The following is a 25,384-nucleotide window of genomic DNA, read 5'->3' as shown; positions in this document are numbered from 1 at the left end:
ATAAAAATATAATATCAAATAATATAAATTTAAACAACCACAAGTAGTTAAAATATTGTGGCTCCACTTACTACTGTGTATCTTTTTCTAGACTGTGCGGTCCTGAAGAACAGGGATCTATTGTTCTATTGGACACACACACACTGCGGGGGGGGGGGGTAGATTTCCTGTAACTCGGATTTTTTTTTAATACTTAATAATATTCTAATTTGGGATTTTTTTCAATACTTAATAATATTCTAATTTGGGACCTTTCTGCAAGTTAATGAATCACTTTGACTATTTAGATTACTTTCAATGTTTCATATTATAAACAACATTGCAAGGTTAGTAAGTTTTGAAAGTCTTAACTAGAAATGTGATTATTTTATCTTAGGATAGAATTTTTCTTAAAAATATTTATTTATTTATTTATGCATACAAGAGTTGGGGTACAGGCCAGAGGTGCGGGGGTGAGAGGATCCACCAGAGACAGAGCGGGGAGCAGAAGAGCAGACCACCTGGAACACCCTGCTGAGGGGAGCAGCACTTGACCGCAGGGAGCAGAGCCTGGAGTCGCCGAGACTGAGCGGGGGAGTGGCGAATACCAGACACCGCCTACCGCAAGGGGAACTCGGGGTTCCGAGGGGAACTGACAGTTTGTCCCCCGCGTACCAGAGCGCGAAGCAGCAGGCACGAGCGCGCCCGCCCCGGCTTTCCAGGGGTGTACGCGCCCCCCGGCCGCGCCGCGGCGGGACATCGGGCTCCGCGGCGCTGTGGGCGACTGTGGCTCGGGCTCCGCCCCCGGCGCGTAAGGGGCGCTCGCACTCGGGGCGTCTCAGCTCTTCAGCGGTACGTGGTTACCAGGAATGAGGCGCCGGAAGGTTCCCCGACAGAACCCCGCTTTCCTAGGTCGGCGGCGGCAACCCCCGGCGGGAAGAAGCGCTGGGACAAGCGGAGTCGCGCCGAGGTACGTCTGAGCGTGCGCCCGTCCGCAGGCCCATCTGCGTGACGCGCCCCCCGACGCTGCGCCGGGGCCGAGCGGCCGCGGGCCCGAAACTACATTTCCCAGCATGCTCGCGGGGCCGGAACTCCCGCGCCCGAGCGCCCGCGCTCGACCCTCAACCTGAGCTCCGCCCGCCCGCGGACCAGCTGGGACATGTGGAGCCGCTGCGTGTGGAGACGCCCGCGCCCCGGAGGCGGCTGGGCCCGCCGGCTGTCAGCCCCCCGCGGGCGCCCGTCGCCGGCGCTGCGGAGAGGTGAGAGAGGCGCCGTGTCACGGCTGCTGGGCTGCGCTGGGGGAGCTGGCGCTGCGGCGCGCCTGTCCCGGGAGCCGAGGAGGAGGCGGGGCCGCGCCCTCCTGCCGGCGCCCTCCTCCCGCTCCCGGCGCCCTCCTCCCCCTCCCGGCGCCCTCCTCCTCCCGGCGCCCTCCTCCTCCTCCCAGCGCCCTCCTCGCGCCCTCCTATTCCTCCCCACGCCGCCCTCCTCCTCTTCCCCGGGGCCCTTTTCCTTCTCTTGGCGCCCTCCTCCCCCACTTCCTCCTCCGGTGCCCTCTTCCTCCCCGCGCCCTCCTCCCTGCGCCCTCCTCTTCCTTGCGCCCTCCTCCTCCTCCTGGTGCCCTGTTCCTCCCCCGGGCGCCCTCCTCCTTGCGCCCTCCTCCTCCTCCCCGTGCCCTCCTCCCCACACCGCCCTCCTCCTCTTCCCCGGGCCCTGTTCCTTCTCCCGGCGCCCTCCTCCCCCTCCCAGCACCCTCTTCCTCCTCCCTGCACCCTCCTCTTCCCCAGCCCTCTTCCTCCTCCCCAGCCCTCTTCCTCCTCCTGGCACCCCCCTCCTCCCAGCGCCCTACTCCTCCTCCCCGCGCCCTACTCCTCCCCAGCCCTCCTCCTCCCCAGCCCTCTTCCTCCTCCCGGCGCCCTACTCCTCCTCCCAGCACCCTCTTCCTTACACCCTCCTCCTCCTCATTGCACCCTCCTCCTCCCGGCGCCCTCCTCCTTGCGCCCTCCTCCTCCTCCCCACGCCCTCCTCCCGACGCCCTCCTTCTCATCCCTGCACCGTACTCCCGGCGCCTTCCTCCTCCTCCTCCCCGTGCCCTCCTCCCCACACCCTCCTCCTCATCCCCGGGCCCTCTTCCTTCTCCCGGCACCCTCCTTCTCCTCCCTGCACCCTCCTCCGAGCGCCCCACCCACTGGACGGCCCTGAGGAGAGGCCGGAGCCTCGCCTGCTGTGCTCCCGGGAGCGGGCTTGTCTAGGCCCGGGCCCGCTCGGCTGCTCCTCCACTCCGCCAGCCCCTCTTTTCCCAGATGGTGTTCCTTCTCTGTGTCCAGTGAAGCCACCTGTCCCCGCCGCTGTAGCTCTTTGAGGAGCCGCTTTACTCTGTGTCGGGACCTCTCTCCCCTTCCCCGGCCTCTTCACACTTGGTCGGCGTTGTTTAAATGCTGACCCCAAGGCCAGGTATTTGACAGACTACATGGCACACGTTTCAGGTCAGGCCTCTGTCATCTCGAAGTGATTTCCAGTTCTCTGCAGTCACGGAACGGTCGTTCAGAACACAGAACATGAACTGGAGCCTTCGGGTGTTCAAGCCACCCGCTCCCCTTTTGGCATCTTGAAGAACACCAGACTTTACTCGGAAGCACTTTTTCAGAATCTTCCCCACCCCCCATATCAAACTCTTAAAAAATAATCCACAGAGTTGGCACTTTATACCAGTTTTGGCATTCCCTGACATAATGCACTTCTTTAATCTGCATTGTCAGCTGAAGGGAGCCACTCAATACCCAAGCACATCTCCCCCACAGCACGTTGTTCTTTGTGCTGATTATTAGCTCATGGTTGCATTTTACTCTCATAGCAAGACTGCAGTTGTGGAGCTCAGACTGCTGTTTAGCCGTCAGGGCTCTTCGCAAGGCCTCCAGTTACACATGTCTAGGTGTTTCGCCTACACACGCTTATGATGAGCTTTACAAAAAGTGGTAGCATTTTTTCAACCCTGGGAAGTTCCCCCCATCTTAATCCTGTTTTTGTAAACTGAGTATGTTTACCCAAATGAAAACACAGAATTAAACATTTTTAGAGAATGAATTTTGAAGTATAGATCATCTGGAAAATACAATAGATGTTCATTTTGTGACATATTTGTTGAATACCCCACTTGAATATGAGTGTTCTGGGCCTCTTAAACCTACTATGATTTGTGTCACTTGTCACTAAAATATTTATTGGAAATTTACTGTGTACAAGTTGCCTAAACTTTCCTAATAGTGTTAGTAATCAAGAAATTTGAAACATTCACCTCTAACCTGTGGGAGGGTCTTAGTCATCATCTAACCCAATTCCCTGTTAAAGATGAATAAGGGAAGACACGAGAAGGTGATGTGACTTGTCTTAGTTTTGTGACTAGTACTTCTAGATTCCTAATCCATTACTAACGTCCCAAACTTAGCAAAACATCAGAAACACTGGGATGTTTTTAAAAACAAAGATTACTAGAGACTGTGCCAGAATTACTGAGTCAGTCTCCAGGGGTAAGCCCAAGGATCTCTTAAACTGTTTTTAAAATATTTATTTATTTTTGCATACAAGAGCTGGGGTGCAGGCCAGATATGTGGGAGGGGGAAGGGGAAGTAATAGGATTTACCAGAGAGGGTAGGTTGCAGAACTGTAGGCTCAACTGAAATACTGCTGAGGGGAGTGGCAGGTGAGACAGGTCTCCTGCACCATGTGTATTAACTCCCTGCTGGGGATCGAACTCATGCCATAGTGACTGGCGATAGCTTCAGAACACTGAGACTCTAACCCCTGTGCCACCAGGGAGGCCCAAGGATGTGTTAATTTTTAATTAATTAATCTTGGTATCTGGATACAACTAGCAGAGCATATAGCAACAAACCAGCAGGTAGAGATATATATTAACGACCATATCACTTAAGTGTTTCTGCTCTAAACTTAACAGCAAATTAATATAAAAGTTGCAGTTTAGGTTTAATGAGACATTGTATTTACCAATTTTATCAAAAATAAAATCTGGCTTTCTTCAGCGAAGAGGCAGGATGGTTCAAGGTGTAGTCAGAGTTCCAGTCTGAGATACACAAGTGAGTAACTTGTGACTCTCATTGTGTGTTTTCTTCCCACTGTAAAAACCACACGTATGAAATAATCAAAAGAAAGAAAAATGAAATGAAGGGCTTGAGGGTTTTGTACAGTCTTGTTGGTTCTAGAAACTTTTACAGTATTAAGGGCCTGTTATTCCACCCTGTGCTGGAAACATTGATTCTCTTCTACCTTATTCTTATTCTTAATGATTCTTACTCTTAAGCAGTGCTTGCGAGTTGAAGTGCTCAGATGTTATCAGATGAGTGAGCATGATGCTCTGCTATGAACATCAGATGGCTTTTCCAGTTCCTTAGTGCCTCTGAAGAGGAATGCCCCCAAAGTCCAACTTCGAGTGGGTGTAAATGTCTCCCTACTAGAGCTGAGCACAAGATGACTGGAATATTTGAGCACATAGAAGTAATGTTGCACACACCCTTCTGCATTCTTAGCCTTCTTAGCCTTCACCATCTCCACAGAGCCCAAGGTGGAAGTGGATAAGCAACCCGTGCCTTCATGAATTTCGTTCATTCTCTTCCTTCTGTGTGAATAAGTTCTCTAAGCGCGGGCCAACTGTATCTCCTCTGTATTCCCTTATGGTTATACCTTGATCATCACAACTCAAAAAAAAAACCCACAGCTGTTCATCATTTACCCACAACACCTACCACAGTGCTTACAGCTAATACCTATGATGGGCCCAGAATTATGTTAGGCATTGGGGATCCAATGGTAGGTAAGAACAGGTATGGTTCCTGATGACAAGGACTTTATAGTCTAATGCAGGAGTCAGCAAACTTCTTTAAAGATGAAGATGGTGACTGTGTTAGGCCTAATGGGCTACGCATTCAATTGCAAATACTCAACTCTAGAGAATGCATAAATGAATAAGTGTGGCTGTGTTGCAATAAACCTTTTAGAAAAACGGATGGGACTGTGGTTTGCTGACGTGACCCCAGCATAGTGGGAAGTAAGTGATTAACAATCATAAAGGTTTATATTGTGAGAGATGTAGTGAAGGAATATTACGGAGTACTGTGAAAGACCCTAACAAGCAAGACCTGACCTCGAGGAGTCTGGGCAGGTCTTCTAGAAGAGGAGACACTTGTACTGAGCTCTGAAGGATAAACGGGAGTAGCGAAAGAAAAGTGGAGCTTTCTGAACAGAGGCTGTTCAGAGCAGAGACTCCTTAGGAGAGCCCTGAAATGGAGGCATGTGGCATTTTTGTGGAACTAAAATGAAAAAGCCCTTGAGACCAGAAGACCAGATAGAACATGGTGGGGTATGAGACTAGAGCTGCACCCTGCATAGATTTGTTGTCAAGGATCGGGCATCTGACTACCCACACGCAGCAAGAAGCTTCTCTTCATGGAAGTCATTCAAATGTTTGTTGACTGAAATCAGACAAACTACTGACCTCGCTAGTGTTCAAACCATAAGATCTCGCATGAGGGCCTCCCTGGTGGCGCAGCGGTTGAGCGCTGGGCTGCGAAGCTGCCCGCAGCCTCTGCCGCGCCGGTTCGATCCCTGGCCACTGGGACAGCGTCCCACATGGCGAGCAGACCTCTCCTGCCGCCCGCTGCTCCCCTCAGCAGTGTACTTCGGTCCTTCTGCCTGTTCTGCTCCCTGCTCTGGCTCTGGTGAATTCTCTCACCCTCCCGCGCTTCTGACTGTACCCAGTACTTGTATAAATAAATAAATAAATATTTAAAAAAAAAAAAAAAGATCTCGCATGATTTACTTAACTCTTCTGAGCATCAGTTTTCCTCATCCAGAACATGAGAATTTCAAGGATAAGAAATAAGTATGAAAACAGTATGATGTTATATAATCACTATTACTGACTTCTAAATGCCGGGTAAAAGACTACCTTGTGTCAAAGAAAAGGGACTAAGGAGTCTTTATCAATAATGCAATTATTATTAGAACTATTATTGAAACACTGCTCTTCTTTTTCTGACTTTTCCTTTTCCCTTCTTCCTTAGGTCTAACACTGACACACAGGTGCAGTGCTTAACCTTTCTAGATGGCACTCAGTGCTGACCACTGTGCTATTAAATATGCGTTTCAAAATTGATCCACCTTTGTATCTGCTTCCTCTTACCTGATTAAACAGAATTTATCTAAGTATTTCAATGAATTAATCTAAAAGACTTGACAGTAATCTTATCATTTGAATTTAGAATTTATGTTTAGATTTTTTTTTAAATGTTTGTTTCCTGCCTGTAGAAAAATCAGTGAAGACATCGATTATATCTGGTTTTACTCATTGTCCCTATGCCTAACATAGGGCCTAATGTGCCGGTGTTTGTTGGAAAGACATAGGAAGGAATCACATTAATCATATTAACCTAGCACATCCTGAGGTTATAACTCTGTCTTTTAAGTACCTAAATATCGTGAGTAGCTTTGAATAAATTAAGAAAGACAGCATGGGGTGATGGAAAGAACATGAGATTTGGAGAAGACCGTGAGTCTGCATCTTGATTCTGTCAGGCAAAACCCTTCAACTTCCCTAGGCTGGATGTTATTATCTGAAAATGTGTATCATGTAACATTGCCCTGGTAATACATCAAGCATCTACTATAGTACATCGTGTTTAATTAGTAGTTATGCTAATTAAGTTATTTTATTCCACACCAAGTAATATTAGTAAAATAATTTAATATGGGCAGAGTTCTCCCTTGGAAAAAGAATAACTTCTAATAAATTCATCAGCAATATATATATGGAAAAGGATTTTACAGTGTCTAGGTTAAAAACTGGGATTTATCGAAACAGGACATTTATTTCAAAAATGACAGTCATTTCGTAGGGCTCTTTATTGACATAAGTACATACTCCAGAAATTAAAATTCATCAATTGATTTAACAATAAAATATTGTGACCCAGCTATTTTCAAGCATTATTGTAGGTACTGAAGTCACAGTTGTGAAAACAGGCAAGGCCTTGTGGAATTTACCTCCTGGTTTAGTGAGACAAACAGTTATCAGGATAAGAAATGAGAACTAGGTAAGCAATAAACTGGATAGAATACAGAGAACAGTATTAGATGGGGATATAGGTATGAAAAACCATCATAGCTCTGTGAAAGACTTCTGAGCATTGAGAACTGGACAGTTTCTGCTCTGTAGTAGTAAGAGATGTGGCAGCAATAGTATTACATTATGTTATAAATAATAGTTTATATGTTGTATATTATATATTGTATATAATTATTAATACTATTAGCAATAGTTGTATATTATATATTGCATATTATATATTACAAGTTTAGATTGACTTAAAAAATACTAAAAAGAAGAAAGGAAATATTTATTATATTTTGCCATGTACAGAATAATGGAAACATATCAGATGAATCAGGGACTCAGAGGAGTCAAGTAGCTTTCTTGAGATTATAGGATTATAAGTGGAAGAGCTGGAACTCTGCTATAAAATATGGGGGAAATGCTAAGTACTAAAGAAAAATATTTTCTTATCTTTTCAGATTTCTTAACCACCACAGCCAAGGAAGGATATGATATGAGGCCGGTGGACATAATTCCTTTAGAACAAAGGAAGTTGACTTTCGATACCCATGCCTTGGTTCAAGACTTGGAAACTCACGGTGAGAAAGAGAAGTACTTCATGAAAGAAGTAAATTAGCAGCACTCAATAAATTACCTAGTCAAGATAATACCACTATTATGAACAGTTATTAATCACTAGTGCTAGTCATATGATGAAATATTTAACAGTCATAAAAATGGTATTCTTGAAGAACATGCTATGAAGATGTTCAAGAAATTAAATTAAAAAAACATTATAAAATTGCATATGCACAATGATTGCAATTATGTTAAAAATCCAAAACTCTAGTTTCTACACTGATTCTAAAGTTCTTGTGCAATAACTAGAACATGGAATAACAAGAGTAGCAAAATAAGAAATCAAAGAACAAACACAAGAGCTACCAGATATCAAAAAGTAATTTCAATTATGTGATGCTATAGAAATAGAAACATTGATTAATAGGAGTGCATTCAAAAGTTTGTGTGTGTGTGTGTGTGTAGCAAGCAATAAGCCATTACAAATCAGGGAAAGGAAGTACTTCAAGTGAGAAATGACTAGCCATGAAAAAAATGGATACCGTACTGAAAATAGATTCTAGATTAAAAGCTAAGTAAAAAGAAAAAGAAACTGAAAAACACTAGACTATAGACTATTTTAAAACATTTAGAGTGAGGAATAAGACATAAAACTCAAAAGTAATGAAAGTAAAATCTGACAGATATTAACTGCAGAAATATTTAAATTTACTGTATATCAAAGCATATCATCCATAAAGTTAAATGTTAGCAACACATCTGACAGCGGGCTTACTGCTTCAATATACAAAAATTTGATATGAATCAGTAAGAAGTTTGGCAGTTTTACAGAAAAATAAGCAAAATCTATAAACAAGCAACTCACAGAAAAATAAATAGAACCAGTAAATACATGCAGTGATACCTGCCCACACTACAACCAAAGAAATGCAAATTTTAGGTCCAAATTATAATACCATGCAGTGTCATTCATATGCCAATTATTCATTCAAAAATGAGAAAGACTAGTAATATCCAAGATTGATAGATATGTAGGAAAATAGGTCAGAGGGAATTAAAATTTAGAAAGTAGTTTTTATTGTAATCATGTATATATTTAAAAGTGTTACTTAAATCTTGAAGAAAGTTATCCTGTCTATTCTGATAAGGGTGTGCACTTTTTAAAAATACATAAATACCTATATGCTACCCACAGGATTTGACAAAACACAGGCTGAAACAATTGTATCAGCTTTAACCACTTTATCCAATTTGAGCCTGGATACTATCTATAAGGAAATGGTCACTCAAGCACAGCAGGTAATGTTTCATTTTTTTTATCACTTTTGGCAGTTTCATTAAACAGTCTTTTTCATAACCTGTCTCTGTCTGCCATCCACCTTCAGTAAATACCTCATCTTCCTTGCTGTTCTAATGGGACTGAAAAAAAAACAAACCAACCTTGAAAATATCAGTACCTAGAGATTGAGGAGTTAAAATACTAATAGCAAAATAATAACAGAGAATAACATTTTATCAAATCTTGCATTGTGTGAGATATATTATTTGAATCTTGAGGTGGTGGTAAATCATTAGTAAAACAAGATTTTCTACATAGGAAGTCCACCAGAATAGAAGAGCTTACCTTTTTTTTTTTTTTTTTAAAGATTTATTTATTTTATACAAGCACTGGGTACAGTCAGAAGCACGGGAGGGTGAGAGGATTCACCAGAGCCAGAGCGGGGAGCAGAACAGGCAGACTGATGAAATACACTGCTGAGGGGAGCAGCGGGCGTGGCAGGAGAGGCCTGGATACCATGTGAGACCCTCGCCACCAGCTGGGGATCAAACTGGCGCTGCAGAGGCTGTGGGCAGCTTCGCAGCCCAGCACTCAACTGCTGCGCCTCTGGGGAGGCCCACTTACCTTTTTATATAAAACAAACTATTTCCAGTCATGCAAATTGTTTAATTTTCACAAACTTTCAAATCTGGAATAGACTTATATCTGGGAAGGACTTCATAAATCACCTAAAATGCCTTAATATGACTACATATGCAAATTTCTTTAATTCAAATAATGTCCTTCACTAAGAACTTATGAAGTAAGAGACATGGGTATAATTAATCCATTTTGCCACTGAAGAGAGGATCAAAGAGATTCAGTGATCCATTGTAGTGTTACAGACAAAAAGCAACATCTTTTTCTGTTAAATTGTGAAAAAATATATAAAATTTACCATTTTAACTATTTTTGATTGTACAGTATGTAACATTAAGTATATTTGCATTGTTGTATAAACATCATTATCCTAAGTGAGGTTTTAAAATTTTTTTTCACAATATTACTGACTGTAGTCCCACGACTTATTTTGAAACTGGGAGTTTGTATCTCTTTTTTTTTTTTTTTAAGATTTATTTATTTTTATACAAGTGCTGGGATACAAGCCAGAGGCGCAGGAGGGTGAGAGGATTCACCAGAGACAGAGTGGGGAGCAGAACAGGCAGACTGACAAATACACTGCTGAGGGGAGCAGCGGGCGAGACAGGAGAGGTCTGCTTTGCCATGTGGGAATCTCGCTGGTGGGCCGGGAATCGAACCCGCACTGTAGAGGCTGAGGACAGCTTCACAGCGCTGCACTCAACCTGCTGCACCACTGGGGAAGCCCAGTTTGTACCTCTTGATCCCTTTCACGTATTTTGCCAGCCCTCAACCCCTTCCACTCTGGCAAACACTGGTTTGCCAGATTTCCCCAATCATTAATTTTATACCAAGTATGGAATAAGCTAAATGAGTTTTACTGGACTAATAATTAATAGTCTGTCAATTATGAATTAATTCACTATGTTTAAGAATCTTTTCTTCCTGTGGTTATACTTTCTTAATTTTTTTATCTTTTAAAATTTAAGCTTCCTTCCTCAGATATCTGTTTCACAGCAAAGAGAAATTAGGATTTCTTTCTTAAATATTATCACATTCATAAAATTTCATTATTTTGAAAGTTATGAAGGATTGATGGCTTGTAAAGATTTTTACTGTAATCTCCAATTAACTGGACATTTAGAATTAAAGGCATTCAACTCCTAGATTTAGTTTACCTTAATATTTGCATAAGTATTATATAGCTTAATCTATTCAGGATCATAACAGAGTAGTAAATCCACTAAAGAAAAAGCTAAGCACTTAATTCCCCCAAATCTCAATGCCATCCTAAAAGAGCTAATTGGAACTATTGACATTTTTAATAAAGTAATTTATTCCTACATCAGATTTCTAAGTTTACCTATAATATAATCAGTGAATTAAAACAATGATTTGAGGGATTTTTATGCTATCAGGACCATCAAATCTTAGATTCAAAATGTAGAATTTGATGTGGGAATATTACTACTAAGCTTTCTTATTAGTGGTGGCAAAATTAAAATTCCATTCAATCCTTGAGTCTAATTCCATTGCCACTCCACTCTAAGATAGAATAAGACAGAAAAATATCATGGAATGTGGGGCTCCAACTCCAGGCTCCCAGGCAGATGTGCTTCATATTTCAGTGAGAGCCACCCTAAGTCAAGTTTGCTTGATCCACAAATTCAACTATATTCTGAATTTACTTATATTCAATTATATTCTGAATTTGTGTTCTGTGAAGGTACCACAGTAGTTTTTTTTGTTTGTTTTAAAGATTTATTTATTTATACAAGCACTCAGAAGCTCAGGAGGGTGGAGAATTCACCAGAGCCAGAGTGGGGAGCAGAGCAGGCAGACTGACGAAGTACACTGCTGAGGGGAGCAGCAAGCGGCAGGAGAGGTCTGTGCGCCATGTGGGACCCTCACTGGCGGCTGGGTATTGAACCGGCGCTGCAGAGGCTGTGGACAGCTTCGCAGCCCAGTGCTCAACCGCTGCACCACCAGGGAGTCCCACCACAGTAGTTTTGATGATTATACTTTTAATAGATTTCATTACTTAATACTGAATAATATTTTTCTACTTAGAGTTTTTATGTCAAGACCATATTGTTTTTAGTACTGCTTTTTTATAGTGTAGTTTAAAGTCAGGTAACATGATACCTGCATTTCTTTATCCTCAGGATTGCTCTTGCTATTGGAGGCCTTTCATGATTTCATGAAAATTTCTATATGTTTTATTTAATTTCTTTGAAGAATGGTGCTGGTGCTTTGGTGAGGGTTGTGTTAAATTTATGTATCACGTTAGGTACTGTAGTTCATTTTTATTATGTCAATTTTCCCCAAGACACCAGGGATGTCTTTCCATCTCTTCATTATAATCTCTTAGGATCCTTTATATTTCTGTGCCACCTGTGGTAATTTCTCCTGTTTCATTTATGATTCTGTCTAGTAATGTTTTGTCTTCTTAGTTAGCCACGCCTAGCTAGAGATTTGTCTATTTTGTTTAGTGTCTCAAACAATCAACCCTTTAATTGATCTTTTCTTTAGTCTTTTTTTAATCTCTATTTATTTCTACTCAGTGTTTTTATTATTTTTTTTAATAAGGGTGAAGTCAGTAATAGAGTCTTCTATTTATTTATTTTTAAGATTTATTTATTTATACAAGCACTGGGTACAGTCAGAAGCATGGGAGGGTGAGAGAATTCACCAGAGCCAGAGGGGAGAGAAGAGCAGACAGACTGACGAAGTACACTGCTGAGGGGAGCAGTGGGCGGCAGGAGAGGTCTGCACGCCTTGTGGGAACCTCGCCCCGCGGCCAGGGATTGAACTGGCGCTGCCAGGCAGCTTCGCAAGGCAGTGCTCAACCGGCCGGGAGGCCCTGTTTTTATTTCTTCCCTTCCAACTTTAGGTGATCTTTGTTCCCCTCTTTCAAGTCAGCATAGGTGTAGCATTAAATTGTTTATTTGGAATTTTTCTAGTTTCTTAATGTGATGTTTTATTCCTGTTATCTTTTCTTGACACCCCTTTTGGTGCATCCCATAGATTCTGGTAGCTTGTATCTTAATTAGTCTCAAGGTATTTTTTATTTGTTTTAATTTCCTCTTTTAGTCAGTAACTGTTCAACAGCATATTGTTCAGGCTCCATGTATTTATATTTTCTTTCTTTTTTTTAAGTTGATTTCTAGGTTAATGGCATTACAGTGAGAAAGAATATTTGATATGAATTTGACATTTGTGGTTTTACTCACAATCAACTGTTCAATCATGTGATCTGTTCTTGCAAATGTTTCATGTACACTTGAAGCAATGAGGGTTTTGGGTAGAGTTTTCTATAAATATCTGTTAAGCCTAAACTATAAATCAGAGACACTGTGCAGGGGAGGGGGAGGGAGAGGGATCAAAACTGGGGAGGGAAGAGCACAAGGGATTACAGTGATGGTGCACCGGTGAATTGGTGGTGGGAATTATATAGGATTACACCTGAGAGGAGAAAGCATACATTGTACAAAAAGGAAGAATGATGTAAAATGTATATAAAATTTTTTTAAATGTCTATGTGTGTATATATATCTATATATGTTAAGCCTATATGGCAAGTCTACCGTCTCTAGCAAAATAGGGGTAGTGCTAAAATGGTACCAGCTATATCCAGCTCCAATATGGTTGAGTATAAGAACAGAGATGGGGTCTGTCAGGGTCTCCCTTCCTGTAATGAGCTCCTGCAGACTCTTGCCCCCCGAACAGATCCTTTAAGAGTAGCTAATGAATCATCTTCTTGTATGACTTAAGTACTTTTCAAATAGTCTCTTTTGCGTTGGTCCCCAAGATAATTCTGCACTTGGCCTTTTAGACTCTCCCATTACCTTCCTCCCACTTGGGTCTCCTGGTTTCAAGCCTCTTTGATATTCAAAGTTAGTTATTTGGGGGGCTTTTCTTTTCAGTGAGGGTCCCAAAGTGTTGTGGTGCCTGGCGTGGGAACAAGATCCTCACTGTTCAGAAGGAAGGTCCTTATTTATGAGATCCCTCCCATTCTGTGGGTTGCTGCAACTGGAGGTGGAGTTTTTTTTTTTTTTAATTTATGCATACAAGAACTGGGGTACAGACTTCAGGTGTGGGAGGGTGATAGGATTCACCGGAGACAGAATGAGGAACAGAACAGGAGGATTGACTGAAATACCCTGCTGAGCGGAGCAGCAGGCAAGACAGGAGAGGTCTGCTGCGCCATATTGGTACCTCCCTGGCCGGCTGGGGATCGAACTTGTGCTACAGAGGCCGCGGATAGCTTCATAGTGCAGTGCTTAACCCCTTGCGCAAGTAGGAGGCCCCTGGAGGTGGAGTTTTTTTGCAAAACCAAGTCTCTACCTCTTCTACCCATTTTGGTGTGGTCCTTTTGGCTCTTGTTCTGGAAGAGCTGTTCATGTTATTCTTAGATCTTTTTCAGAAAGAATTTGTCCACATATGCTTATTTGATGTGTCTGTGAGAAAAGGTGAGTGCAGGAACTTTCTCTACCATTTTGATCTGCCTCCAGAGGCCATCTTTTCTTTCACATATTCTATGTAGTGCCAAAAATATAGGAGAAATTCTCAGAAGCTTAGACAAAATTAATCATATTATGCTGATAAGGGATCGTTATTTAATTTATTTTTTTGTTAAAGATTTTATTAATTTATGCATACAATAACTGATGTGTAAGGCCAGAGTTGTGGGGGGTGAGAGGATTCACCAGAGACAGAGTGGGAGGTAGAACGGGCAGATATACTGAAATATACTGCGAGGGGAGCAGCAGGCAAGACAGGAGAGGCCTGCTTGGGCGTGTGGGTTAGCCCCTGCTAGGGAGCCAGGGATGGAACTCAAGCTGCAGTGGCTGGTGATAACTTAATAGTGCTGAGACTTCAACCCCAGCATCACCAGGGAGATTCCGGGATCATTATTTTAACAATAATTTTGCCTGTTTTGTTTCTACCTGACTTCTGAGTCTTATCTAGTACCCTGTAATTTTCTGGTTACAGAAATCAAAATCAAAGCAATAAAAAAAAACTCTTTCTATTAGATATTTTTTAAAACATTATTTATTGAGGAACTCTTTAGAGGTTAACTACTGTTTTATTAGGATTCTTTCAATAAAAAGATCTCCACATTTATTTCTCAAATATTTTTTCTTCCTTGAATCGCCTACTCTTTTTATTTTGATATTTCAGATATATAAGTTTCATGTTTTTTAGCAACAACAAATGTTGGCGAGGGTGTGGAGAAAAAGGAACTCTTCTGCACTGTTGGTGGGAGTGCAAACTGGTCCAACCACTGTGGAAAGCTGTGTGGAGATTTCTGGACCTACTAAACATAGAGCTTCCATATGATCCAGCAATTCCACTCCTAGGTATTTACCCAAAGGACACAGAAACATCAATTCCAAAGAGCACCTGCACCCCTATGTTTATAGCAGCACTGTTTACAATAGCTAAGCTTTGGAAACAACCCAAATGCCCAAAAATAGATGACTGGATCAAGAAGATGTGGTACATATATACCATGGAATATTACTCAGCATTCAAAAAAGATAAACACATGCAATTTGCAGCAACATGGATGGCGCTGGAAGGGATCATGCTCAGCGAAATAAGCCAAAAAGAAAAAGAAAAATACCGGATGGTCTCACTCATAGCAGGAATCTAGAAAACTTAAATAAGGGACCAGGAAAATGAATAACTATAAGATAGTGAAAATCAAAATCAACAAAAAACTATGAACCAGAGACACTTTTAGGGGGGCGGGAGGGGAGGGATTGGGGTCAGAATGGGGGGGCTGCAATTGTATGGGGAATATAACAATAAAATTTATTTAAAAAAAAAAAAATAAAAAATAAGCATATGTGATTAAAAAAAAAAAAAAAAAAAGAAAAGAAATTGAAAGCGTAGAAGCTGGAATATGAAGGTGCTGGAATATGACAAAGACATGTTTGTTTAATGTTGTACATCTGGTTGAAAAATAAAGACACTGGAAACAGATAAAAAAAAAAAAAAAAAAAAATAAGTTTCATGTTTTTGTTTTGTTTTTACTTAGCCAACATTATAGCTTGTAGCTTAACAAATTCAATTCAAAACGTTTCATGAAAACAGTTTCAAGTCAAGGCATGGCATTCCATCGGTCATGGGTTATTTTAATGTTGCTTTCTAGGAAATAACAGTACAACAATTAATGGCTCATTTGGACTCCATCAGGAAAGACATGGTTATCCTAGAGAAAAGTGAATTTGCAAATCTGAGAGCAGAGAACCAGGTGATACAAATTTTGCTTTATTGCTCGTAAAATTACTGATCTCATACAGATCTTAACTTGATGACTAATAAGACCAAATAAATCTTTATGTGGTTATTAAATAGTTACAAACAGGCTTTTGATAAAAGTTACTCTCTGTTTAATCGTACCAGATCTATGTATAAATCATAATTTCTTGCATAGTAAAGAATAAAAGCTGTATCTTCTACATGTAAAAGTCACGAGAAAAATTGCATAACTTTATAAAATTTTTAGTATAACTTATATAATGTTCTCCACTGAAAGTAATATGACCTTTTCTATTTTATTTGATTCAATACTGATTATTTTTGTGACTTAAGAAAAAGTAATTCAGTTAGATTTTGTTGTAGATAACTTAATTATTTTTCAATTTAGAGTATCATTTTTACAAAGTAGATTTTAAAACATATATTTTCTGGTGTGCTCATAAGAATTTTTGCATCATATGAAATTGTTTCTTTTTGTATTTATTTTTAATCAAATTTTGTATTAGAAATCTGTAGATTCCAATTTGTACTAATCTGGGGTTTCAGGGTTTTTTAAATGAATCATAATACAGGCTTTTTGGTTTTAATGCTAATTGCACACAATCTTTCTTACACCTAGAAAATGAAAATTGAATTAGAACAAGTTAAGCAACAACTGATAGTAAGTGAGACTTTTTGCCCTCTTCAGAATATTTTACTAGTTTCAGAACAAATAGATATTACAAGCTTGCTTTTTTAATGTTTTTGTTTTCTTTAAAGAATGAAACCAGTCGAATCAGAGCAGATAATAAACTGGACATAAACCTAGAAAGGAGCAGAGTAACCGATATGGTAGTGTGCTTCTAAACAGTGTTCCTTTTTAATACCTTTTAGTCTTTTTTAAAAATCTTCTGATATATCATATCCTTTAGTTTACAGATCAAGAAAAGAAACTTATGGAAGCAACCACAGAATTTACCCATAAAGTAAGATAACATGTAAAAATTTCTGGTGTACTGCTATCCTGCATATGTAACCGCTTTTATGTGTTTCATTTTATAAGTTTGGAATTTAAAAATGTAGCCCTACAGGACCCATCATTCACTTAAATATTATAGTTAACCAATACTGTGGATGGCCGCCCCTGAGCTGTGACTTCTGAGTCACACTCAAGCTTTCCAAAAAGTCGAATCATCATTATATAGAAAGGAACTGTTTGGTTTTTTTTTTAATGAAGATGCACAATCAGTATTCAAATGAGGACATAGGTCCAATTGAAGAATCATTTTTAAAATAATAGTAAATATTTTTTATCGAGTATCAAATACTGTTTTACTTCTATTAATTTATTTATCTTCATATGAACTTCTGTGAGGTAAGGAGGCATTTTTATTCTCCTTTTATCAATTTGGAACATCAAGCACAGGGGGGCTAAGGTCCCAGAGCTAGTGAATTGGGAAAGCTGGGATATGAATCTGGACTCTAAACCCCATACTTATAGCTACTCTTTACTTTTCTCAGTAATTATAAACTAAAAAAATGACTTAATATCTATGATTTCAGTAAAACCCAGCTTTCTGACTCAGCTTAGTCCTTACTTAAAAGTTAAAAACCATTTGGTCTGTATTCTAACAGAGGAGGCGTGAATCTTGTTTATACCGCAGGTCCTAGGATAACAGTGTCATTTAGCTTTAACTTTGATGAGGAGAAGTACCGTCCCTGTAAACAGTGAGTGAAACAGCTTTGAGGACCTGCTTTCCGTTTCTAAGAACCCATCTGTGAGTGCTGTAATTTGACAGAAAGGGTGGTCCCATTTGTCAAGGGTGGTCCCACTTTGAAGCTTCCTATTCTCCTCTTAGCCATTAAAAGGATATAAGCAAGGAAGTCGCCCAATTCACTGCTTATTTCTAATCTCTAAGTATCACCTTGTCTCCTCCAGCTCCTTACTCCCTATCCAAATAGCATTCAGTGTCACATGGCAAGAATTTCTGTCGTTTCCTTACAAGATAGGTGCCAATTCATATTGTAAACCTCGTTGGGTTTTTTCTTTTGCAAAATCTGTTTAAAGTGTTATCTATGCTTTCCTGCAGACTTAGGAAAGTCCTTCTAGGACTAAATTTTTGTCTTTATCATATAACATATTTATGTCTCAAATAAGTAGTAGTCTCCAAATATCAAAATAAAGGGAGTATTTTTTGTCAGTTTGTAATATTCATGTATTGTTAGTTTTTTATATTACTGTGCTTTTGCTGTTTCCCTAATCAAGATTTTTCTAATATACAGTTAGCCCATAAGTAGGGTTTCTAATGTAAAAACTTTTGTATCTACTTTTTGCATATAGTGACAAAACTTAATTGTCTTATTCTTATTTACTGTAGGATACCAAAACCAAAAGTATTGTTTCAGAGACCTGTAATAAAATTGATACTGAAATTGCTTCTTTAAAAACATTGATGGAATCTAACAAACTTGAGACAATTCGTTATCTTGCAGGTAAGGCTGTGTTTGTCAGAAAGGAATTTTTAGACATGTTAGCTCCTGCCTCCTAACATAACCACAACCAGCACAGAAGGGAAAATAGAACAGATTTCTTTTATTGGTTGGTCCCCTGCAGTGTTTGTAGACGTAAGATTAATAGACTATATGTTTAGGATATAAGTTTAACAAGAAACCCTGCAGCTTCTTAATAGGAAAAAATATGAATATTAAAAAAATACATAAACACAGTATTTTAAAATGATACAAAGATAAAATATATAATCTGCAATGAAAAGAAAATTTTATTGCGGCACTCTGTCAAAGGACTTGAATGGACTTAATGGAGAAAGGTCACTAAAATAGATATATGATATTAAAAAACCATAGCAAGCAAAAGGGAAGGTATTATCTCCTACCTTAAATCAGTGAGTCCCACTGATTTAAACACAGATACCATCCCAAAATTAGGTTGTCATACTCTGAGCTGACTCAGATACCCAAGGAGTTCAGAGGAATGCTAGAGTCAAGTGCTGTTTTTCCTTTTTCTTACTTTTTATAAGTAAAATACTTTCCATATAAATTGTTCATATAATTCGGAAGCAGTATAATAAAGTGAACATTTTTTACACCCTCCCCATATGTGTTCACGGTTAGCAGTATATATCTTTCTAGGCTTTTTCCTCTGTATGTAACCATAACAGATTTTTTTAAATAATAACTAGATCATATTATAGAGACTAACTTTTTTAAGTCAGTGAAGGTTTATTCTATGGTGGTTTTCTGCTAGTGTATTAGTTCACAGTAATTTACAGATTTTTTTTTTTAAACTGAGGCAACATTGGTTTATAACATATAATTATCAGGTATATAATTCAGCATGCTGTGTCTGTAATATCATGATCACCACAAAAGTCTGCTTTCCATCTGCTGCCATACAGTTGATTCCCTTCACCACTTTACCTACCCCCCCCCCATGCTTCTCCCCCAGATAACCACCAGTCTGTTCTCTGTATGGTCAGTCACATATTACTTAACAATGGGGGTATATTCAGAGAAAGGCATCACTAGACAATTTTATCATCACAGAAAGTACATACAGAAACCTACTAGACACCTCAACTACAAGCTACATACAACCTGTTGGGACCACCATCATACGTGCAGTCTATAGTTGACTGAATCGTCATTAAGCAACACATGACTATGTTTGTTTCTGTTTTGTTTGCTTGATTTCTTTGTATATTCCATGTGAAATGAAATCATATGATACTTGTCTTTTTCTTTCTTATTTCACTTAAAATACTCTCAAGTCCATCCATGTTGTCATAAATGGCAAGAAGGCTTATGGTAGCCTACTGTAGCATTATATGAAAATGCCATCCTTTATCCAACCAACACTGACAAACATTCTGCTTCCAGCTTTTTATTAAGAATTATATTGAACCAAACAGCCTTGTTTGTGTGTGTTTGAATAAATAAACACAAACACACAGATCTCTATGCCTTTATATTGGTCTTCCTGTATAATATATTGCTATATACTTCTAAAATTTTGGATCAAAAAGACACACATTTTTAAGTATATTTAAAAAAATAAAATTGCTTATTTATACCATCAGTTGTGTTCTGTATAGCCACTAGTTTTGTTGCGCTGGTGGCTCCATCTTTACTCCACATACCAGTGCAATGATTCTTAAATTTTGGACTTTTACTAAAGACTCACTTAAAAGAAAGGGTTCTGAGACTATTTGAAACCCCTCTCCTAGCAAAGTCTCTGGAATCAGAGATCTTTAGTTCAATACGAGTGCTCAGGGGAAATTTTGAAACAGCACTGTTTGGAATGTTTGTCCCTGCTTTCAAATTGGATCGCAGTTCAACCCAGCTTAGAATAGCTTCAAATTCCATTCAGCGTAGTTTAAGTATTTACCTGAAGAGTCAATATTTTACTTAAAAATAAAATCCTTTTCACTCTCAGTTTGAAAATGGTGATGCTTTCAAGAAAGTTTCATTCAGTAGTGTGTATATATGTGTATGCACACACACAGGTTGATTCTAATAGACCAGTTAGTGGCTGTGGCAAAGGAAATTAGCAACATATTGTTTGGATAAATACCTTTCTAAGTTATTTTCCCTCCTTTTTTTCACTGAGGATTTGCAACAAGTGGGCTGTAGGCATTTTTTTCCTCTCTTTCCTTACCCTCTCCAAATATATGTGACTGCTGCATGAAATGCCTAGAAGTGCAATAACTGGGTCATGTGGTGTCACTATTTTTAATTCTTTGAAAAATGTCCTTAATGTTTTCCATGGTGGCTACATCAGTTTATATTCCTAAAAATAATGTATAAGTTTCTGTTTCCTGTACATATCCATCAACACTTTTTGTTTATAGTCTTTTCAATAATAGCCATTCTAATAGATGTTAAATGGCATCTTATTGTGGTTTTGCGGTGCATCTTCCTTATTATTAGGTGTTGCTGAGCATTTTTCATATCCCTGTTGACCACCTGTATGTCTTTAGAAAAGTAGTCATTCTTCTGCCTATTTTTTTTATTTGATTGTGTGGGGTTTTGTTGTTGAGCTATATGAGTTCTGATTTCCATGATAACCTCTTTCAGATATATTACCTGGAAATATCTTCTACCAATCAATAGATCATCTTTTCATTTTTGTAGTGGTTTCACTGCACAGAAACATTTTAGTTCAGTGTAGTCCCACTTGTTTATTTTTCCCTGTTTCCCTTGACATTGGGGTCAGGATCCCAAAGACATCACTAAGACTGATGTCAGAGGAAGTGTCACCTGTGTTTTCTTCTATGTAGTTTGTGTTTTCAGGTCTTACATCTAAGCATTTATTCCATTTTGATTTAAATTTGGTGTATTGGTATAAGATAGTGATCTAGTTTCACTCCTTTGAATGTGGTCATCCAATTCTCCCAACACTATTTATTAAAGAGACTTTCCTTTCTCCATTGTCTGTTACTGGCTTCTTTGATGTAAAATCGTTGTCCTGTCAGTTTATGTCTGGGCTGTTATTTCTGTTCCATGAACCTCTGCCCTTTCTTACTCCAACCATAATATTCTCATTACTATTGCTTTATAGTATAGTTTGAAGTCAGGGAAACAGGTTAATACTTCTACTTTTGGGGCCTCCCCTGGTGGCACAGTGGTTGAGCGCTGGGCTGCGAAGCTGCCTGCTGCAGGGCCGGTTCGATCCCCGGCCACCGGCGAGGGCCCCACATGGTGCGCAGACCTCTCCTGCTGCCCGCTGCTCCCCTCAGCAGTGTACTTTGTCCGTCTGCCTGATCTGTTCCCTGCTCTGGCTCTGGTGAATTCACTCACCCTCCCGTGCTTCTGACTGTACCCAGTGCTTGTATAAATAAATAAATAAATATTTAAAAAAGAAAAAAGAAATTAAAAAAAAATACCTCTACTTTTCTTTTTTCTCAGGATTGTTTTGGCTGTTAGGGTCTTTTAAAGTTCCTTACAAATTTTAGTATTTTTTTCTGTTTCCTTGAATAATGCCATTTGCTTTTTGATAGAAATTGCTTTAAATATATGTATTGCCTTCAGTAAAATACTAATTTTGGCAATATTATATCTTTCAATTATGAACAAGAAATGTCTATTTCTTTGTCTCTTTTCATAATAGCTTATAATTTTCAGTGCAAATGCCTTTCACTTCATTAAGTTTTTTCTCAGTATTTTATCCTTTTCAATGCAATTATGAATGGAATTGTTCTCTTAATTTTTCTTACCTCTAATTCATTGTTGCATATAAAAACAGATAGTTGTAGATTGATTTTGTATCCTGCTACTTTATTGTATTCATTTATTGTTTCTAATAGCTTTTTAGTGGCATCTTCAGGGTTTTCTCTACATATTATGTCATCTACAAATAGTGATAGTTCTATTTTTTTTTTTTTAATTTATGTTTAGGTAGCAGTTTTCATTGTTGTTTGTATTCTGAAAGTATAAGATCCCCACATCTCCAAAGTAGCTAAAGTCCACCACCATCGTCCATTGTGCTTCTTCCCTACTTTTTGCTCAGTCCCCTCCCTTCCCCTCTGGACGTCTCAGTTCTGTAGTCTTGCTTAAAAATCTAGTTTTGGGGTTTGGCTTTATCTGACCTTTTGTCTGGTTTCTCTGTATTCCACATATAAGTGACACCATCCATTTTCTTGTCTTTTTCCTTCTGACATATGTCACTGAGCATAATGCCTTCCAGCTCCATCCACATTGTTGCAAATGGCCTGAGTTTATCTTTTTTTTGATTGCCGAATAGTACTCCACTGTATATATATTATATACCCCATCTTCCTGATCCACTTATCTGTTAGGGGTCACTTAGGTTTGTTTATATAATTTGGTTATTGTAAATAATGCTGTAATGAACATGAGAGTGGGAGTTTCACTTGGAATTAGTGGCAGGTAGAAACACAATGAAAAAGAAAAAATAGAGATACAGAACAATCAGGAAGCAAAAAATAAAATGGCAGTAGTAAGTCCTCCTATGTCAGAAATCACCCTAAATGTAAATGGATTGAATTCACAATCAAAAAGCACAGAGTGGTTGCTGCATGGATTAAAAACAAAACCCAACTATAAATGCTGCCTTTCATAGACTCACTTAACTCCAGAGATAAAACAATCTATCCTTCTCAAAATCTTCTAGAAAATTAAAGAGGAATAAATGCTCCCTAACTTGTTTTATGAGGCAAACATAAGATTGATACCAAAACCAGAAAATGTCAACAGGGAAAGAAAAAAGAAAAGTATAGGACAATATCTGATGAGCATAGATACAAAACTCCTCAACAAAATATTAGCCAGCCAATCACACCAAAAGGACTATACACCATGGTAAAGTGGGATTTACCATCCAGGAATGCAAAAAGGTCAACATCTGCAAATCAATCAGTGTGATACACTGCATTAATAAAATGAAGGATTAAAAAAAACAGATCAGTAATTGAAGGAAAAGCATTTGACAAGATTGATTTTAAAGTCTCAATAAAATGGGTAAAGAAGACACGTACCTTAAAAAATACAGGCTTTGAATGACAGTTCAACAGCTATCAGCATAATGGTTAGAAACTGAAAACTTTTCCTCTAAAATCAGGAACAAGGTAAGTATTCCCACTCTAAGCACTTTTATTCAATGTAGTATAGGAAGCGCCAACCAGAGCAATTAGGGGAGAAAAAGAAAATGCATCCATATTGGAAAGGAAAAAATAATAATAAGTGAATACAGTAAAGTTACAGGGTACAAAGCCAATACGCAAAAATCAGTTGCATTTCCATACACTAAATGAGCTATCAGAGAAATTAATAAAACACTCCCACTTACAATCACATCAAAAAGACAAAAGTGGGGTTTTGATGCAACCTATGAAGCTGTCCACAGCCATTGCAGAATGAGTTCAATACCCGGCCAGGGAGCTACCCACATGGCGCAGCAGACCTCTCCTGTCTCACCTGCTGCTCCCCTCGGCAGTGTATTTCGTCAGTCTGCCTGTTGTGCTCCGCACTCTGTCTCTGGTGAATCCTCTCACCCTCCCACACTGCTGGCCTATATGCAAAAACAAATAAATCTTAAAAAAAAAAAAAAAAAAAGTACCAAGAAGGTGAAAGACTGATACACAGAAAACTATAAGACATTGTTTTACCCAGATAAAGAAATTGAAGATTCAAGAAAACGGAAAAATATCCCGTGTGCATGGATTGAAAGAATTAACATTGATAAAAATGTCCATTTTACCCAAAATAACTTAAAATTCAGTGCAATTCACATCAAAATCCCAGTGGCATTTTTTCACAAAAATAGAAAAAATACTAAAATTTATGAACAGGTTGATTACCAGAGGGAAAGAGGAGGAAACAGGTAAAGAGGAAACTCTATGATGACAAAAAAGAGTTATGACAGCAAGCATGCTGTAACATAAAGATGCTGAATTATAATATCATGTACCTAAAGCTTATGTAATGTTACATCAATAAAAAAGGCCCTACTAATAAAGTTTTTCACTTATTACAAGATCTGAAATTAAATTTCCATAATCTTTGTTAATAATGGTAATGTTGGGCCTCCCCTGGTGGCGCAATGGTTGAGCACTGGGCTGCAAGGCTCCCCGCTGCCTCTGCAGCACCGGTTCGTTCCCTGGCCGCCGGCGAGGGTCCCACAAAAAAACAATAATAATAGTAATGGTAATGTTAATGACTTAAAACATGATGGATTCTAAGTAACATATAATCTACATTTTAAAATTACTGCCGTCCCTATTCTGTCTTTTAGGAAGATTTTAAGAATTGGTATTAATCCTGCCCTAAAGGATACTCTGTTCTTAAGCTTAATTTTCTAGGAAATGCAAAACTTAAGGTAGAAATGGATTCACTTTCCTTTACTTCTTGTTCTTCATTCAAATTAAAGATGACATCATTTCTGTTTGTCTTTGTAAAATAATCACAAATGTCCATCTTTTCTTTTCACAGCCTCGGTGTTTACCTGCCTGGCAATAGCATTGGGGTTTTACAGAGTCTGGAAATAGCAGTGAAACTAGTGCATTAAACTCCGCCTGTTGCCGCTATTGACTTCTTAGAACACTACGCCAAGAAAGGTTTACTTTTTCAAATACTGAAAAGTTGCAGCAGAATCTTTATACAAGATTATTCAAAGTACCTATGGGCTACAAAGAAATGTTGTAAAATGGGAAGATGTATTTTGTCTTTGTTTTGTGTTTGTATCTTTATTATGTTGAAAGCTGCCAGAAAAAACCTGATTGAGATCGAAAGGACTTTTGACTTATCATTTTGATAAGTCTAAAAAGCCAGCTAGATTCTTCTTGTTTACTTGGACCATGTAAATCTTAAAGAATTTACTTGGTATCCTTTGCAGATTTGAAAAGTATTCTCAAGCCAACATACTTGTTTTACTGTATTGAACTTTGCTGAAAACTATTATCTTTTCATATAAAATAAAATGCTAACATAACAAAGTTTGTTTTAAAAGTTACTTCTGTGTTTTAGATTTTTTTTTTTTTTGGTAGTGAAATGTTTTAAAATAATGTATTCACTAGTACAAGTGTATGGTACTAGGTATAAAA

General features: G+C 39.0%; 1 protein-coding gene across 4 annotated transcripts; it reads left to right on the top strand.

The window, feature by feature from the left end:
* Positions 1 to 1,138: 1,138 nt before the first annotated feature.
* Positions 1,139 to 24,829, top strand: CCDC90B (coiled-coil domain containing 90B; the record flags this gene model as incomplete). 4 transcript variants are annotated; one of them, XM_084232099.1, is made up of 9 exons in its annotated part: positions 1,139 to 1,238; positions 7,561 to 7,680; positions 8,856 to 8,959; positions 15,718 to 15,819; positions 16,447 to 16,488; positions 16,587 to 16,658; positions 16,739 to 16,792; positions 18,185 to 18,299; positions 24,774 to 24,829. In XM_084232099.1, the coding sequence occupies 9 exons, from the start codon at positions 1,139 to 1,141 to the stop codon at positions 24,827 to 24,829; spliced, it is 765 nt and encodes a 254-aa protein (XP_084088225.1). The 4 variants fall into 4 exon arrangements, with proteins under 4 accessions (XP_084088225.1, XP_084088226.1, XP_084088227.1 ...); XM_084232100.1 differs by lacking the exon at positions 15,718 to 15,819; XM_084232101.1 differs by lacking the exon at positions 1,139 to 1,238 and having other exon boundaries at positions 7,596 to 7,689.
* Positions 24,830 to 25,384: the final 555 nt, after the last annotated feature.

Source organism: Talpa europaea (assembly GCF_964194135.1).
Source record: "Talpa europaea genome assembly, chromosome: 1".
Lineage (NCBI taxonomy): Eukaryota > Metazoa > Chordata > Mammalia > Eulipotyphla > Talpidae > Talpa > Talpa europaea.
This window is presented reverse-complemented; position numbering and strand designations above follow the sequence as displayed.